We start from the raw sequence: 14,779 nt of genomic DNA, 5'->3' as shown, positions 1-14,779 counted from the left end.
TTTCCAATTACATGTTACCCGGAATGACACATCCAGGAACACGTTTTAGGAAATAGAGAGAAGCATGAAGAAGAAAAATGTTTAAAGAGTTTTCAATATTTCACTCTTAATTAATCTGTTTTTATCATGCAATGTTTTTATAACTTGAGACATTTTCTAAAAGTGGCAACTGAAGTTTTGGGTTTAATCAGCTAATAATGGTTTGAAAACTCCTCTCCAGCCGCCATGATTTGCGGGGCCCTCGGTGTGCCGGCTGCTGCCATCGCCTCCTTCCCCCTGCTCTGGCCTGTGAACACCCTACTGGACAATCATTGAATTTCTTTGTGGTTTTGCATCCCGCCCCTCAGACACAATCCTTTCCCCTAAGCATCCTTGGCGATCAGTGTCCATTCTCAACACCGGTGAAGGTCAGAGCGAATCTAGAGGTGGAGCCAGCCCAAGAGGAAATGAACGAGTCTGTAGGGAAGAGACCTGACCTGTGGTCAGTCCCGGCTCAGAAAGGACTTTGGGCTCAGGACTGAAGCTTCCACAGCTCTGAGTTATGGAAGTGTGTTGAGCCTGGTGAGTGCCACCTCCACAGAAAACCCAGAAAACAGGAAGCCCCCATTCCCTCCTCAGTGCCCCCATCTCAGTGGTACCACCATCCACCTGGTCACTCTGGCCAAAAGCCTGCGTGTCATCCTGGATTTGTCTTTGCTTTCACCCCCATGTCCAGTCCACCAGCAAGTCCTCTTGCCTCTGTGTCCAAAGTACAACCAGGTCTGGGCAGCCCCTGGATGGATTCACCCAAACCCCTCCCAGGGCCCACGAGGCCCGCCCACCTGTCCTCACTCACTCCTTTCCTCCTCAGCAAGCTCAGGTAGTCATGCCTCAGGGCCTTGGCACATGCCCTCCCACAGCCCAGAACACTCTTCCCTGGATGTCTCCCTGGCTTTCCCCTCATCTGGTTTCAGCTCCAGGAATGCCTCCTCAGAGAGACTTTACTTTTAATGGAAATTTTCAGTAATATGTGAAAGGAGCAAAAATTTGGCAATCAACTAGAAGCAGCCTCCACCTACTTTCAGTAGTTATCAACTTTGGCCAGTCTGGGTTTGTTGATACCCGCACCACTGGTTATTTTGAAGCAAATCCCAGACATCGCATCATTTCATGTATAAATTTCCAGTTTCTCTAAAATAGAAATTGCGTCTCTGAGAGGCAGACAGGTCCCCCGGCCCTGAACAGCTGTCCTTCCCCTTGTTCTCTGCCCCTTCCCTTGTCTAGGGACGTCACAGTACTCTTCACTCTGGCGTTCATTTGCTCGCTGTGAGTTATTTCATTGTGTGTGTCCCTCTCCAGTCCCTCAGATGTGAGGCCCTAGAGAGCAGGGACCCTGCCGGCCTGTTCCCGTTACACCCCAGAGCACCGCCCCGCGCCTGGTGCAGGGTGGGAGCGCGGAGATGTCGTTGGACAGAAGGAGGCAGAGAGGAGCTGGCGTCTGCCCAAGTGTTGGCCCTGCTTGCCAGGGGCAGGGAGAGGGGAGAGCGGGGTGGATGGATGGGTCCACTGACATTGTTCTCATGTGATTTTCTTTTAGGTAAAAAAGCCATCTCTATGACAAAAGAAAAATTAATTTGCCCAGGACACGTATTTGACAAACCCCAACAGTAAGTGCCCCGGGTCGGGGGCCACATGAGCCGTTTTTCCCACCATGATGAGCTATCTAGAATGTGGGATGCTACCTTTGCTGGGACAGCACATGTCAGTCTCCGGGAGGGCTCAGGGCATCCACCATACCTGCCCTTGAGGTGCTCAGGGACCCACCGGGGCCCAGACTCTGCTGAGGCGGCAGCATGTGGGCAGTGATGGCCCCAGGGAGGGTACCTTTGCTCCAGGCAGCCTTTCAGAGATAAGACTCGGTTCTCTGTAAATACAGAAGAGTCAGGATAGTGACACCAAGCTGCCCTCTCTGGTCACTTGGCCCAAGGCTACAAGGGCATCTGACCGCATGCAGGGCTCCTCACTGTCTGGTCAGCCTTCATGGCAGAGCTTGACCTCAGAGTGCTTCTGGTGAGCTCTCCTTACACATGCGGTGTGCTCTCCGCTGATCAAATGCCTGATGTTCAAAGTCATTACAGTGACTCCTGTGGGCTACAGTTTGAGCCAAGTGCAAGAACTGTGTCTGTCTGGGCTGCTTGTCACTGTCTGCCCTTGCTGTGCTTTAGGAAGGTCATCGTTGATTACAGCCTGAACAATGGCACCAGCTTCATGGGCACAACATTGAAAATCATCAGCAAGGACTGTGTGAGTGTCAGGGTGGGGCTGCAGCCTCCCTCCTGGGCTGTCCAGAACCCCTGCACTGGAGGGAGAGATACCCTGGGGAGGCAGGCAAGGGCAACAATGACCCCGGGTAGGCCCAGCAAGTATCTTGTGCAGATAGGCACCTGGGGCAGCATTCCATAGTCAGCCCGGGCAGTTAGCCTTTCTGTGGGGATCCGTCCCCTCACTAAGGGTTGAGAAGGGCCCTGGGGGTGCTTCTACAAGAGCACCAGAGGGGCAGCCAGCTGACCAGGCCTTGCAGAACCTCTGCTCTCTGTGAACCAAGTGTCATAAAGGTGTGTGGAAGGGACCAATTAGAGCTCGACTCCAACTCCAGAGATGGTGCTAAGGCTCTACCAACCCTGTCTCCCACCTGCCACCTCCCTGGCCTGGGGCTAGTGGTGGGACATCATGGCTCCATCCTGGATTCCAGCTGGGGCAAGGGGGAGAGGCTGGAGGGTGTGTGCTAGGAGCCAGGTCCAGGACCTCTGGGGTTCCCGAGCCCTCCAAATCGGGGTCCCAGGCACAGGGGATCTGGAGGGTGGCACCCCCTGTGGCCATGCACAGCAGGATGTGTTTCCCCTGCATTGGTGCCCAAGCTGCTGGCACAGCTCCGAACCCACTCAGGACCATCACAGCCCTGCCCCAAGAGGCTGGGGGAGCAGCAGCTGTCATTTGGCTGATGTCTTCAGCCTCCCTCCTGCCTCTCCTCCTCTCTCCTGCTCCTCAGGGCCCCCTGTGCTAACACTCTCACCCCTGCAGGGAGGGTCTCTCCTCTGTTGGTGGAGAAGCAGTCAGGGCTGTGGGGTGGGCCCGGGCTCAGCTCAGGGAGAGGCACATGGGAAGGGGGGCTGCTCCCAGGAACCCACTTTTCCGAGCTTCTCGTCATCCAGGCACCTTAGCCGGGGGCAGCAGGCTTGGGTGACAGAGAGTCAGGCTGGAGGGGAGGTGTGCCTGGAGGAGGGACGCCTGCACCAGTGCCCACCCCGTGTCCAGGACCAGCTCGGGAGGGTGCCAGCAGGGCGGACAGTCGCCATCTGGTCTGTCTCTGCTTGTCCCTGATGTCCACACCCGGGCCGTCAGCTGCACTTCGGCCTGTGCCCATCAGGAGTGCCGCCCACGACAGCCGCCCTGCACAGGCACATGCAGGAGGAGCTCAGGAGCAGCCGCGGCTCCCCGTGGGCCTGGGCTTCGCCTCCCTCCAGTGCCCGTTTGTGTGCACGGCCCTCTCTTCCCGCTTCCCTCTCTGCCTCTCTGAGAGCAGAGCCCTGGTCGGGGCAGGGCTGTGCAGCATGCGATCCATGGGGGCAGTGCACTTTCCCGTGGTCGTGCAGACCAGGAGCAGAGCTCCCGTGTCTTAGGCCCCCACGTGGACCTGGCCTGACCCAGAACTCAGTGAATGCTCTCAGCCTCACCACTGCCTGCCCAGGGCCTCGTTACGGAGGTGGACAGAGGCTCAGAGAGACTGAGTCATCTTGCCCAGGGTTGCAGAGCCAGACAGTGGGGAGAGGCGATGGGAGCTGGACCCAGGGCTCCCGCCCCTGCTCTTGCACCCCCACCTCCATGGGCTCAGCAGCCCCTCCTCACCCATCGGGGTCTCTCTAGCCCTCTGTGGTCTTCACAACACTCCTGTACTGTCAGCAGAGGCATGCAGTGAGGCAGGGTTTGGTCACAGAATGGAAGGGTCCAGAAGACCTTAACAGGGCTCTGGGGCACAGACTCTCAGCAGAGACACTGGTGGGACCGGGCCCAGGGCTCCACAGTGGCTCTGTGGGTACCGGTCCTGCTGTGGTCCCTCAGGGAGAGACAACCCGAGGAGAACTGGGAGCTGGCAGACGAGTGTCTCTGGTATGGGAAGCCAGGTGGTGGGTGCATGGGAAGAGGCCACCCAGAGCCACCCCAGGCCACTGCCCTGTGTGCTTTCTGCAGGGAGGGCCCACATTTGTCCCAAAGAAGGAGACCCCGGTGCCCACGACGGTCACAGAGAAGGAGACCCCAGTGCCCACCGTGGCCCCACCTGGCCTGAGCCCCGACAGCCCTCTCTTCTTCCCTGTGCTCGTCCCAGCCGTGCTCATCATCCCTGTGCTGATCTGCTGCATCTGGTGCTGCAGGAGGGTGAGTGACCCCACCCCCACAGCCCTGGGGCCCAGGCCCACTCGAGCCCCCCCAGGGACCCAGACGCCCGCCTGCCCCATGATCCTGCCTGTGGGCAGGTTCCCATCAGCTCCAGGGTCATCACATGAGCAGCAGAGGCACAGACTCTGTCCTCCATTCCTGGGCACAGACACAGCTGGGCTGGCTTCTCAGGAGCCTCCTGGCTCATGCTCGCTTCAGGGAGGTGGCCTCCAGCTGCCCTGGGCCTGGGGAGACGTGACCCCCAGCCCTGAGACCAGGACTGCCTCAGAGCAGCCAGGCTTCTGGAGGACTCAGGGGGACTGGAGGCCGGGAGAGGCCTCAGCTGTTAGTGAAGAAGAGGGGTCTGCAGGGGGCACAGATGGCCCCAAAGGGAGACTGATGCTGGCAGGGGGATTCGGAACCTTTGAAAGGCAACAGGGATGTTGCTCATCTCTAGTGCGTTCCGTCAGTCGTTCCTCAGTCATTACTAAGCAGCAGGATGTGCTGGGCCCCATGCTGGGTGCTGAGGGACAGAAGTGAAGCGGCCTCCCTCCTTGCCCGCAGGAGCTGACAGTCTAGAATCTGGTCCGGTTTAGTGCCTGGGGGTATTGAGGGTAAAATCTCAATCTTCATGGGGTGTGACAAGTGCCCTGTGTAGCCAGAGCAAGCGGGAAGGACAGAGACTTGCCTGGGGGAGGGAGGGAAGGCCGAGGCTCTGGCTAGCTGGCTTTGAGAGACACAGGCCAGAGAGCTGGAGGGAGAGAGGAAGCAGCAGAGGTGTGGAGGGGCTGAGCAACTAGCAAGAAGCAGGTCTGGATTCCCGCAAAGGGGAAGCAGTGAGGAGAGGACGCCCGGGGTGGGGGACTGTCATCCCTGAGGGCTGGGCAGCCAGGGAGGGCTGCAGGGCCTGGGGGGAAAGGGGGAGGACAGGACGGGGAGGGTTCTCTTGTTCATGTGATGTAAGGCTGCTGAGGGCAGGACCAGGCGGGTGTGTCCACCAGGGACCAGGCCCTTAGTGTGCTGTGTCCCCGTGACCCTTCAGGGAGGGCCCGATTATCCTTTGATAATCAGGGAGCCTGGGGCTCAGGAGCCTGGAGGCTGTTGACCACCCAGCACAGGCAGTGGACGCCCAGATGACTCCCCACAGCCCACGTTCTGTCCCTCTGCTGCAGAGCAGGAGCTTGGCCTGTCCTCACGGCTGAGCCAGAGCTCTCCACCTCCCTCCCAGCCTGGGTTTATGTCTCTTTAACCTTCTAGACCGTCAAGGAGCCACCACCAGTGCAGAAAGCAGAAAAGGTAGGTGGTGTTTGCTCCAGAAGCCATCAGCAGGCCTGATGCACACACTGACCTTCCCAGAGAGGCCTCCTTCAGCCTGTGGGGACATTTCCACTCACGCCCACCAGCTCCCGACTACCTGGGCACAGAGAGCTGGCAGAAAGAAGAGGGTGACAGAGGAGCAGGGAGGGGCTCTGGGGAGGATGTGGGACTCATGAAATGTCCCCCAGACAACACCCTTGCTGAGCCCCCAACCCAGCCTGATGCAGGGCCTTTGTCAGTGACTGAGGGACTCGAGATAGCCTGGTTCAGCAACTGCTAGGATCCCTGCTGAAATGCATGGGGCGTGTTGGCCAGTTCCCAACCACTGTCTGTGGGATGGGCCTTCCCAGGGTTCGGGGAGCCTCGGGAAGGGGGCTGTCAGGTTTCAGGGAGCTAGTCCCCTCCGGGTCTCCCAGATGTTGGCTCCTTTCAGTTGGTCTCCATTCCTGTGCCCTGGCTGGGTGAGCGGCTTTCTGGGGTTGGCCTTAGGGTCTGCAGGGCTGAGGAGGCTGAGTGAGTCTTAGCTGGCATTGAGCTGTGAGGGTGGCCCAGCCCAGGTGAGCACAGGGTCAAGGGTCACAGAATCAGGCTGTGGCTCTCCTGGGGTGGGGCAAGCCAGGCCTCTAGGAAGTAGTCAGAGCTGGGGCCCGGGGTCCCCAGGCAGCAGCCCTGCACCTGGGATCTGGCTGGCAACAGGTCCCATTGCCCTGGAGGCCTCTGCACTGGTTGTAGGGTGGGCTGGGTGGCTGGCTCTGCCCGAGGCAGGTGAATGGAGTCCTGTCTCCTGGAAATTGTCTCAGCCTGATGGCCCCTGTGATGTTGCTCGGCCTCACTCCAGGCTTCTCCAGCAAGGGCGGCCTCTGGAACCCAAGGGGAAGGACAGGATTGTTTGGCTGTGTGGGGAGAGACATTTTCACAAACCCAAAGGAGTTTGCTTGTTTTTCACATGGAGCCCGCCCTCCTGTGGTGCAGGATGCTGCTCATTTGTCCTTGAACTCTCCAACCAGCACTTGCTGAGTGGCCAGTGCTTGACAGGTGTTAGTGACCAGACATCATGTGTCTGCACCCCAGGAGCTGCCAGACATGAAGCCGACTCTATTTTCTCTTCCCAGGAGCCAGAGACATGCCCCACAGTGATTGTCCCTTGGTGTGGGTGCCAACAAGACAGGATAAGATGGATGGAGGTGAGAAGGGCTGCTAGGTAGGGCTGTGACCTCTGGGCTGGGGTGGGAGGAGAGGGCCCGCTGGTTCATGCTGCACAGGCCGGGCCCAAAGGCACGGCTTGGGTGGAGATGAGCTTTATGGGCGCTGGACTTTGATCACTTGGTGCCAGAGAAAAACCCACAGCCTCCTGGACCCTTGAGGCCAGGGACAGGCCAAAAGTATGTGGGCTCCTGCTCACACCACCACCAGGAGGGTCCTTGCTCTCGTCTCCCCCTTGGAAAGGACCCAAGTTTCTGCATGTTGGTGGCTGCCTCACAGCTGGCCAGTCCCTGGTTCTCTGAAATTGTCACCAGTTGCAGCAATGGCTTGGGCTTCACTGGCCACCAGGGAGATGAATGAAGACAAACTCTATCCCAAACAGGCCTGTGCAGGTTACAACACAAAGGAAAGCTCTGAGCCACATTCTCACCACCATTAAAACTGCCAGAAATGGCAGTGGCTCCTGCTGTCCTTGCAGACGTCCACCCAGCAGAGTGAGGCAGAGAGCCTCTGCATTGTCCTTGTGGCCCACTGAGATGGGGAGGCTACGTGGTGGAGTGGGGGCCCTGGAGGAAACGTCCTTCCCCAGGAAGTGTTCATCCCCACCCTGGTGCAGGAGAACCCAGCCCAGCAGGGGATGAGAGATGAGGGGGATGGAAAGGCCTGGGTGGCTGGTGGTGAGGAGGAAGGAAGCCCACAGTCTCTGCCCGGCTTTGCCCTCCTCCTCCCGGGTCCTGCCTCTGTCCCGGGTCGGATCCATTGCCTCCTCTTGGAGTCTGTGGTGGCAGCTGGAGAACCAGCCCTGGCCCTGTCCTGGCAGTCAGTTTAGGGCAGAGAAGCCCAAACACACCTTCCAGAGAGGGCAGAGATGCCTGCCAGGGGCTTGTTCTTGCTTCCAGGGCACAGTTCCCACCCCGCCAGGACCCAGAGTAGCCTGAACTGCAAGGCCATGCCCCCATGATGCCACCCGCCTCTGGGTCCAGGGCCACTTTCTGGTCTGTTCCCTGTCTACACTTCCTGCTCCCTCACCACCCCCTCCCCTGTGTAAGGAACCTGCCCCCAGCAGGGCATGGATCCTCTTCCTACCTTCTCCTGTGGCCCCCCAGATGAGGCCCTCATCCCCTCTTCTTTTGCCCCTGCCCGGGCCCCCTTGCCCACCTCATGTTTCACCTTCAAGACCCACCTTGGCCACCATGTCTCCTCCAACCTTTGAACTTTTCCTCTAAAAATCACTCCTGACTTGTCGTCTTGCACCAACAATGCTGATTTGTTCCAGATTCCCAAACAGTGTGGGTCCCTCCGTGACCACCCCCAGCCAAAACAAGCCAGGCACTAGACACCCTCCCCCAGCGGAGGCTGCAGTGCTGTGTCAGTGAGTACATGGAGACAGAGCCCTGGAAGCCCTTGGGAGCCACAGGGGCCACCACCCCTTGGAGACAGCATCCCCGCCTACAGCTTGGTGACAGCCACTTGTGCCTTTCAGGGTAAACTGGATACCTTGTGCAACTTTGTTCAAAGCTGCAACCAGGTGCCATTGATGTGGTGTCAGCCCAGAGACAAGGTAAGCCGAGGACAGGCTTGCTCCTCATGGGACAGGAGCCTTGCTTTTGCCCCGGACTGTTGTGCTCTGGGACTGTGGGACCTTGCCCTCTCTCACTGAACGTGACGCTGACAGTAATGTCACTGTCCTCCACTGTGTATCATCTGAGTGCGTACCCTCACCCGAGGCCCTTGATGAACAGGATCTCATTTCATTCCCATAACAACAGCCACCCTTTGTCCAGAGTTTACAGGCGGCCACACTGTTCTGAGTACTAACACAAATGCATGCTCTGTGGCTCCCCAACAGCTCTATGGGGGACGAAGCTGAGGCCCTACACAGTTAAGTCACCAGCCCAAAGTCACACAGCCATGGAGCAGTCGGGCCATGCAACAGCCCGGTGCCCGGCCCCTCCCCGTGTGCTTGGCTGCCCATCTGTCCTGCAAGGAGGTCGCTGTTCTGCATTTAGCAGCTGTGGACACTGAGGCTCTGACGTTTAGAGAGGGGCTCAGCGTGACCGGCTTATGAGGGCTGTAGCAGGACTGTGAATGACCCCTGGGGAGGCTCCCTTCCAAGTCTGGCCTCCATGCCCCAACTCATGCTGTCCGGGTGATATGGAAACATCTGGAAAGTACTTCCTTCTGCTGTGCGGTGTGGTAGATGTGCAGACACTTGTGAATATGACTGTCTTCTTGTCTCACTGTGTTGCTTGCAGACCTCCTCTAACCATGAACTGATAGCTATCTGCCGGGAAGCCGTTGTTCTGGGTAATGCTTAGATCTGGGTACAGATGGGCCTTGTGATGCATCATGGCCAAGGAGCTCCTGAGTCCCTGTGACCCTGCCCGTGGAGGGAGCTCAGCCAAGGGTGTGATAAAGCAGGGGGTGGCTTCACCCCTCCAGGAAGTCCTCACTCAGCAGCTGTCCTTCAGCCACTGATCTTTGGGGAAGTCTCCAATCATAACTTTGGGGTTGTGATGGCTGCCGGCTCCTCTGTGCTCCACAGTCGTCCCTGGTCCCTCACCCTGAACTCACACTCACACACCCTCACACTCTCACACACACACTTCCCCATGAAACGAGCAGGAAATCCAAACTGGAGCCGAAGCTCCAAAGCACTGGAGATCAAAGCTGGCAAGCAGCCATTTGCCAAGCGTTTCAAGAAGCGTCCCTCCACCGTGGAGAGGTTAGGCTGGTGCAGGAAATGATGGGGCGCTGGCTTAGCTCTCTGCCGTTGGTGGAAAGCCCAAGAGGAAGGAGACCCCCCACCAGCCACAGGCCCCTGCCCTCCCCCTCTTACGCTTACACCGCCAACTCGGGCTTTGCTGACAGCCAGGCGTTTCCCCTGCTGTCTGGAGCCCCTTGCTCCTCTCCATCGTCCACATGCAGACCCCCTGCAGCTCCCACAGAGGGGCTGTGGCCCGGGGAGGCGGGACACCTCAGTGCAGTGTCCTGCAGTCGTGCTCCTGAGGAGATCAAAGGGTCCCACAGCTGTTGCTAGACACTCGGTCTAGACTAATCTGCTCACATTCTGGAGCCAATAAGCAGAAATAAGGATAAAGATTCCAGTCTGTTCTCAGTAGCACAAACAGCACACCCATGCCTGTGCGTAACACAAGTGTACTGACCTACAATGAAAAGAAGCTATGGTACTTTACTCATGCTATAAAAGAAGATGTGAAAACATGGAGACCTAGACTACAGTGTCAGCTTTTCCTGAAGGAATCCATGGGCTTAGTGATGCTTTAGTCAAAATTGTAATGAACATTTTTAGGGAATTTGATTAAAATGAGTCCACACTTCACCTGAAAATTAAAAATCAGTGAAGAATAGTTAAGGAATTTTTAGAAAAGAAAAGCAATGCGAGAAGATTTACTTTTTCTTATACTAAAACATTAATGTCCAACAATTAAAAACAATTAATATAATGGGCAGATAAAATAATCGCCCTAAATCAACCGAACACTAGCCGGAAGAGATTGTGTAAATGAGGAGGTTGCCCATGGTGCAGATAATGTGTGTGTGCAGTGAGCTGGGGTCACCTTAAATATGTTTAATGATTGTCCAACATGATTTTTTAAGATTTGGCAAGCTTTTAGGGCAAAGCACACATTAAAGCTTTATTTCACAACATACTAAAATAAATTCCAAATAGTTTAAAAAGTTAGATAATTAAAAGCACTACTGTTAATAACTAGAATAAAATACAAGTAAATATTTGATTTCAGCATAGATGTCTATTTAAGCATTAAACCAGTGGAAGGAAATCACAAAGGAAAATATTCACAGATTGAACCATATCAATTAATTCAGCAAGAATTATTCCATGTCAGGTGTTGGGGAGACAGGGGTGAGCAAGAGGAAAAATGTCCCCCTATCACGATGGGCTTCCATTTCCTTTGGGGAATGTCGAGTCGTGACAAATGCTGTCTAGATAGTCAAAAGTTATGAATATGCCAACCAGTGCCTGCTTGGGCACAGTAGACTCTATGACAAGGTGGCACTGAAGCTGAGAACTAACTGATAAAAAGGAATTGGTGAAGTGAAAATCGAGAGAAGTTCTCCCAGAGGATTCTGGGAAGATTGCAGCATAGGAAGACTCTCAACTCACCATCTCCCATGGAGACAAAAAATCTGCAATGACTTGTGGAACAATTTCTTCTGAGAGAGATCTGGAAACTGGATAGAAAGAACCCCCACAACAAGGGACAACACTGACAGGGGTGGAAGAGGCAGAAATACACCTCTGCTGAGGAAAAAAAGCACATTCTGGCTACAGCATGTCACAGCTGGGAGCTATCTCAAAGCTTTGACTCTTTTCTTAGAGGAGCAGGCGGATCTGATCGGGGGATCTATGCCATATCAGGTGTGCCACCCTGTTGAGTCAGCACAACCAAGGTGAGATCCTATAATAGCTGGCTTTGCTGGCTTTGCAAACCAACAAGGAATAGCCCCAGAAAATGTATCAAGCTTCAGAAAAAGGAAAAACTGCTCTTAAGGGCACATGCCAAGATTCACCCATTCAAAAAACCAACACAAAACCCCAGAAAGAAAAGTGCATAGTTCTTTGGTAAAAGATACTCACTTGCTAAAGCTCTGAGCACGTCTCAGAGAGGCTGGTGGTGGCTGGGCCCACCCCTCCAGAGTCTGAGATGCTGGTGGCAGCCATCATTGTGACCTAGTTCAGTCTTGCTCATACGGACACTGGAAGATGTCGTTGGTTTCCTTCCTCTAGCCTGTTAGCACAGGGGTTTGCCCCACCCACTAGAGCACCAATTCAATCAAGCACAGTGAGGCAGCCAGCAGCCTACCCCATGGACTTGCCCCACCCACCAGCAAGCCCACAGCAAATTTGTGGGCCCATGTAGGCAGGGTATGTGGGACCTCTGCAATGGGGTGAGTGGGTCTGCCTTGGCGGGGTGTGTAAGCCCATGACAATGGGGTATGTCAGCCATAGCAGACTCATGCCACAGGCCATCTCAAACAGCCACAAAGGGGATCTTCGCCAGCTTCCAGTGCCTGAAATGATTGTGTGCTGCTGTGCCTTGGCCTGGCCCCACCCATCTGTCCTCCTGAGAGAGTGAACAATATGTGTGAGCTGCATTGGAGCTCCTAAGCTCACAGTTGAGCCCCTGACCCTAGCAACCAGCCACACAGCGAGTCTGACTTGCTTAACTAAACAACCAGCTCTGTTGGGGCTTGCCACACCCAATAAAATGACCATAGCAGCCTCACACAGCTGAGCCTTACAAACAGCCAGCCACAGGGCCAGCCTAGCCTACCTGTGTGCTTGCAGCAAGAGCAACCACACCACACTAGAAGGGCACATGTCGCCTACATGGAAGAGACTCCTAGAACATTTGGAGAGGGAAGTACATTGCTGGGCCCCATAAGACATCTCTTTCATAAGGCCACATTTCCAAAATTGAGGACATAGCTGATCTACCTAGTACATAGATATAAGCACAGAGAAGTAGGCAAAATGAAGAGACAAAGGAATATGTTCCAAATAAGGGAACAGGACAAATCCTCAGAAAAAGAACTAAACAAAATAGAGATAAACAATCTATCTGATAAAGAGTCCAAAGTAATTCTCATATGGTTTCTCACTGATCTTGGGAGAAGAATAGATGAACACAGTGACAACTTCAACAAAGAGCTGGAAAATATAAAAAAAGAACCAATCAGAAATGAAGCATACAATACTGCAAATGAAAAATTCAGTAGAGGGAATCAGTAGCAGAGTAGATGACACAGAAGAACAGGTCAGTTCTCTGGATAAAAGAGTAGAGGAAATCACCCAAGATGAACAGAAAAAAGAATTAAGAATTCAAAAGAATGGAGACAGTGTAAGGGACCTCTGGGACAACATCAAGTGCAGTAACATCCATATTATAGGTGTCCCAGAAAGAGAAGAGGGAGACAATGGGACAGAGAACCTATTTGAAGAAATAATACCTGAAAATTTCTCTAACCTGAGGACAGAAGCAGACATCCAGGTACAGGAAGCACAGAGAATACCAAACGAGATGAACCCAATGAGACCCACACCAAGACGTTATAATTAAAATGTCAGGAAATGAAAGAGAGAATCCTAAAAGCTGCCAGAGAAAGGCAACAAGTTACCTTGGAAACCCCAGAAGGCTATCAGCTGACTTCTCAGCAGAAACCTTACAGGCTGGCTAGATGGGAGTAGCACAATATTTTCAAAGTGCCGAAAGGAAAAGACCTACAGCCAAGAATCCTCTACGCAGTAAGATTATCATTCAGGATGGGAGGAGAAAGAGTTTTCCAGACAAACAAAACCAAAGGAATTTTGCATCACTAAACTGGCCTTACAATAAATGTTAAAGACACTTATTTAAGTAGAAAAGACCAGACCATAAATAGGAGTAAGAAAATTATCAAAGAAAGAAATCACTGGTAAAGGCAAATATGCAGGAAGGTAGTGGATCAGCCACCTATAAAGCTAGTATGAAGTTCAAAAGACAGAAATACAAAAATAGCTATCTCTGTGATAAGAGGTTAAGGGATACACACACGCACACACACAAACAAGTAAAATACATCAAAGACATAAAATGTGTGAGGGAATAAAGGAGAATGGCTTTTGTAAGAGGTGAAACTTAAGAGACCATCAACTTACTATAGATTGCTGTTTACATAGTTATTATATATGAATCTCATGGTAATCACAAATCAGAAACCTTAATAAATACACCAAAAGTAAAGAAAAAGGATCCCAAACATAATACTAATGAAAGTCATCAAGTTGCAAGGGAAGAGAGCAAGAGAAGAAAGTAACAGAGAAGAACTACAAAAACACCCAGAAAAAAGTAACAAAATGGCAATAAGTACATATTAATCAATAGTTACTTTAAATGTCAATACACTAAATGCTCCAATCAAAAGACTTAGCGTGGCTGTATGGATAAAAAACAGGACCCATATATATGCTGCATACATTGATACACTTCTGACCTAAAAGTGAAGGGATTGATACACTTTCTGACTGAAAGTGAAGGGATGGAAAAGGATACCCTATGCAAATAGCAGTGAAAAGAAAGCTGGGGTAGCAATACTCATATCAGACAAAATAGACATTAAAACAAAAATGTAATAAGAGACAAGAGGGGCACTACATAATGATAAAGAGAACAATCCAAAAGAGGACATAATGCTTCTAAATATCTAGGCACCCAACGTAAGAGCACCTAAATATAGAAAGCAATTATTGACAGACATAGAAGCAGAAATTGACAGTAACACAATCATAGTAGGGGACATTGACACTCCACTTAGATCAATGGATAGCTCATCCAGACAGGTGATCAGTAAGGAAATATTGGACTTAAATGACACATTAGACCAGGTGGACTTAGATATATGCAGAACATTTCATCCAAAAACCACAGAATACAAATTCTTTTCAAATGCGCATGTAACATCCTCAAGGATAGATCACACATTAGGCCACAAAACAAGTCTCAATAAATTTGAGAAGTTGAAATAGTACTAAACATCTTTTGTGACCACAGTAGTATGAAACTAGAAATCAACTACAAGAAGAAGACTGGAAAAGCCACAAATATGTGGAGATTAAAGAAAATGCTACTGAACAACGGTTGGGTCAACAAAGAAACCAAAGGAGAAACCAAAAAATACCTGGAGACAAATAAAAATGAAAATGCAAGATACCAAAATTTATGAGATACAGCAAAAGCAGTACTAAGAGGGAAGTTTATAGAAATACAGGTCTACCTCAAGAAACAGGAAAAATCTCAAATAAACAATCTAACAAGACATC

General features: G+C 52.6%; 1 protein-coding gene across 4 annotated transcripts in view; it reads left to right on the top strand.

The window, feature by feature from the left end:
* LOC103541549 (anthrax toxin receptor-like) overlaps nucleotides 1–14,779 on the top strand; it is a 63,519-nt gene that overhangs the window by 39,222 nt on the left and 9,518 nt on the right. For 3 of the 4 annotated variants that reach the window (XM_070616226.1, XM_070616215.1, XM_070616208.1), the window contains exons 11-16: nucleotides 1,577–1,646; nucleotides 2,205–2,283; nucleotides 4,228–4,413; nucleotides 5,671–5,709; nucleotides 6,843–6,914; nucleotides 8,417–8,494. In XM_070616226.1, the coding sequence (XP_070472327.1) occupies nucleotides 1,577–1,646; nucleotides 2,205–2,283; nucleotides 4,228–4,413; nucleotides 5,671–5,709; nucleotides 6,843–6,914; nucleotides 8,417–8,494 (524 nt within the window). Of the gene's footprint in view, nucleotides 1–1,576; nucleotides 1,647–2,204; nucleotides 2,284–4,227; nucleotides 4,414–5,670; nucleotides 5,710–6,842; nucleotides 6,915–8,416; nucleotides 8,495–9,188; nucleotides 9,455–14,779 lie in introns of those variants that run through there. The other variant, XM_070616218.1, reaches the window with a different exon arrangement.

This window comes from Equus przewalskii, chromosome 1, assembly GCF_037783145.1.
Source record: "Equus przewalskii isolate Varuska chromosome 1, EquPr2, whole genome shotgun sequence".
Classification (NCBI taxonomy): domain Eukaryota; kingdom Metazoa; phylum Chordata; class Mammalia; order Perissodactyla; family Equidae; genus Equus; species Equus przewalskii.
Note: the sequence above shows the minus strand (reverse complement) of the source record. Positions and strands in the feature narration are given on the sequence as shown.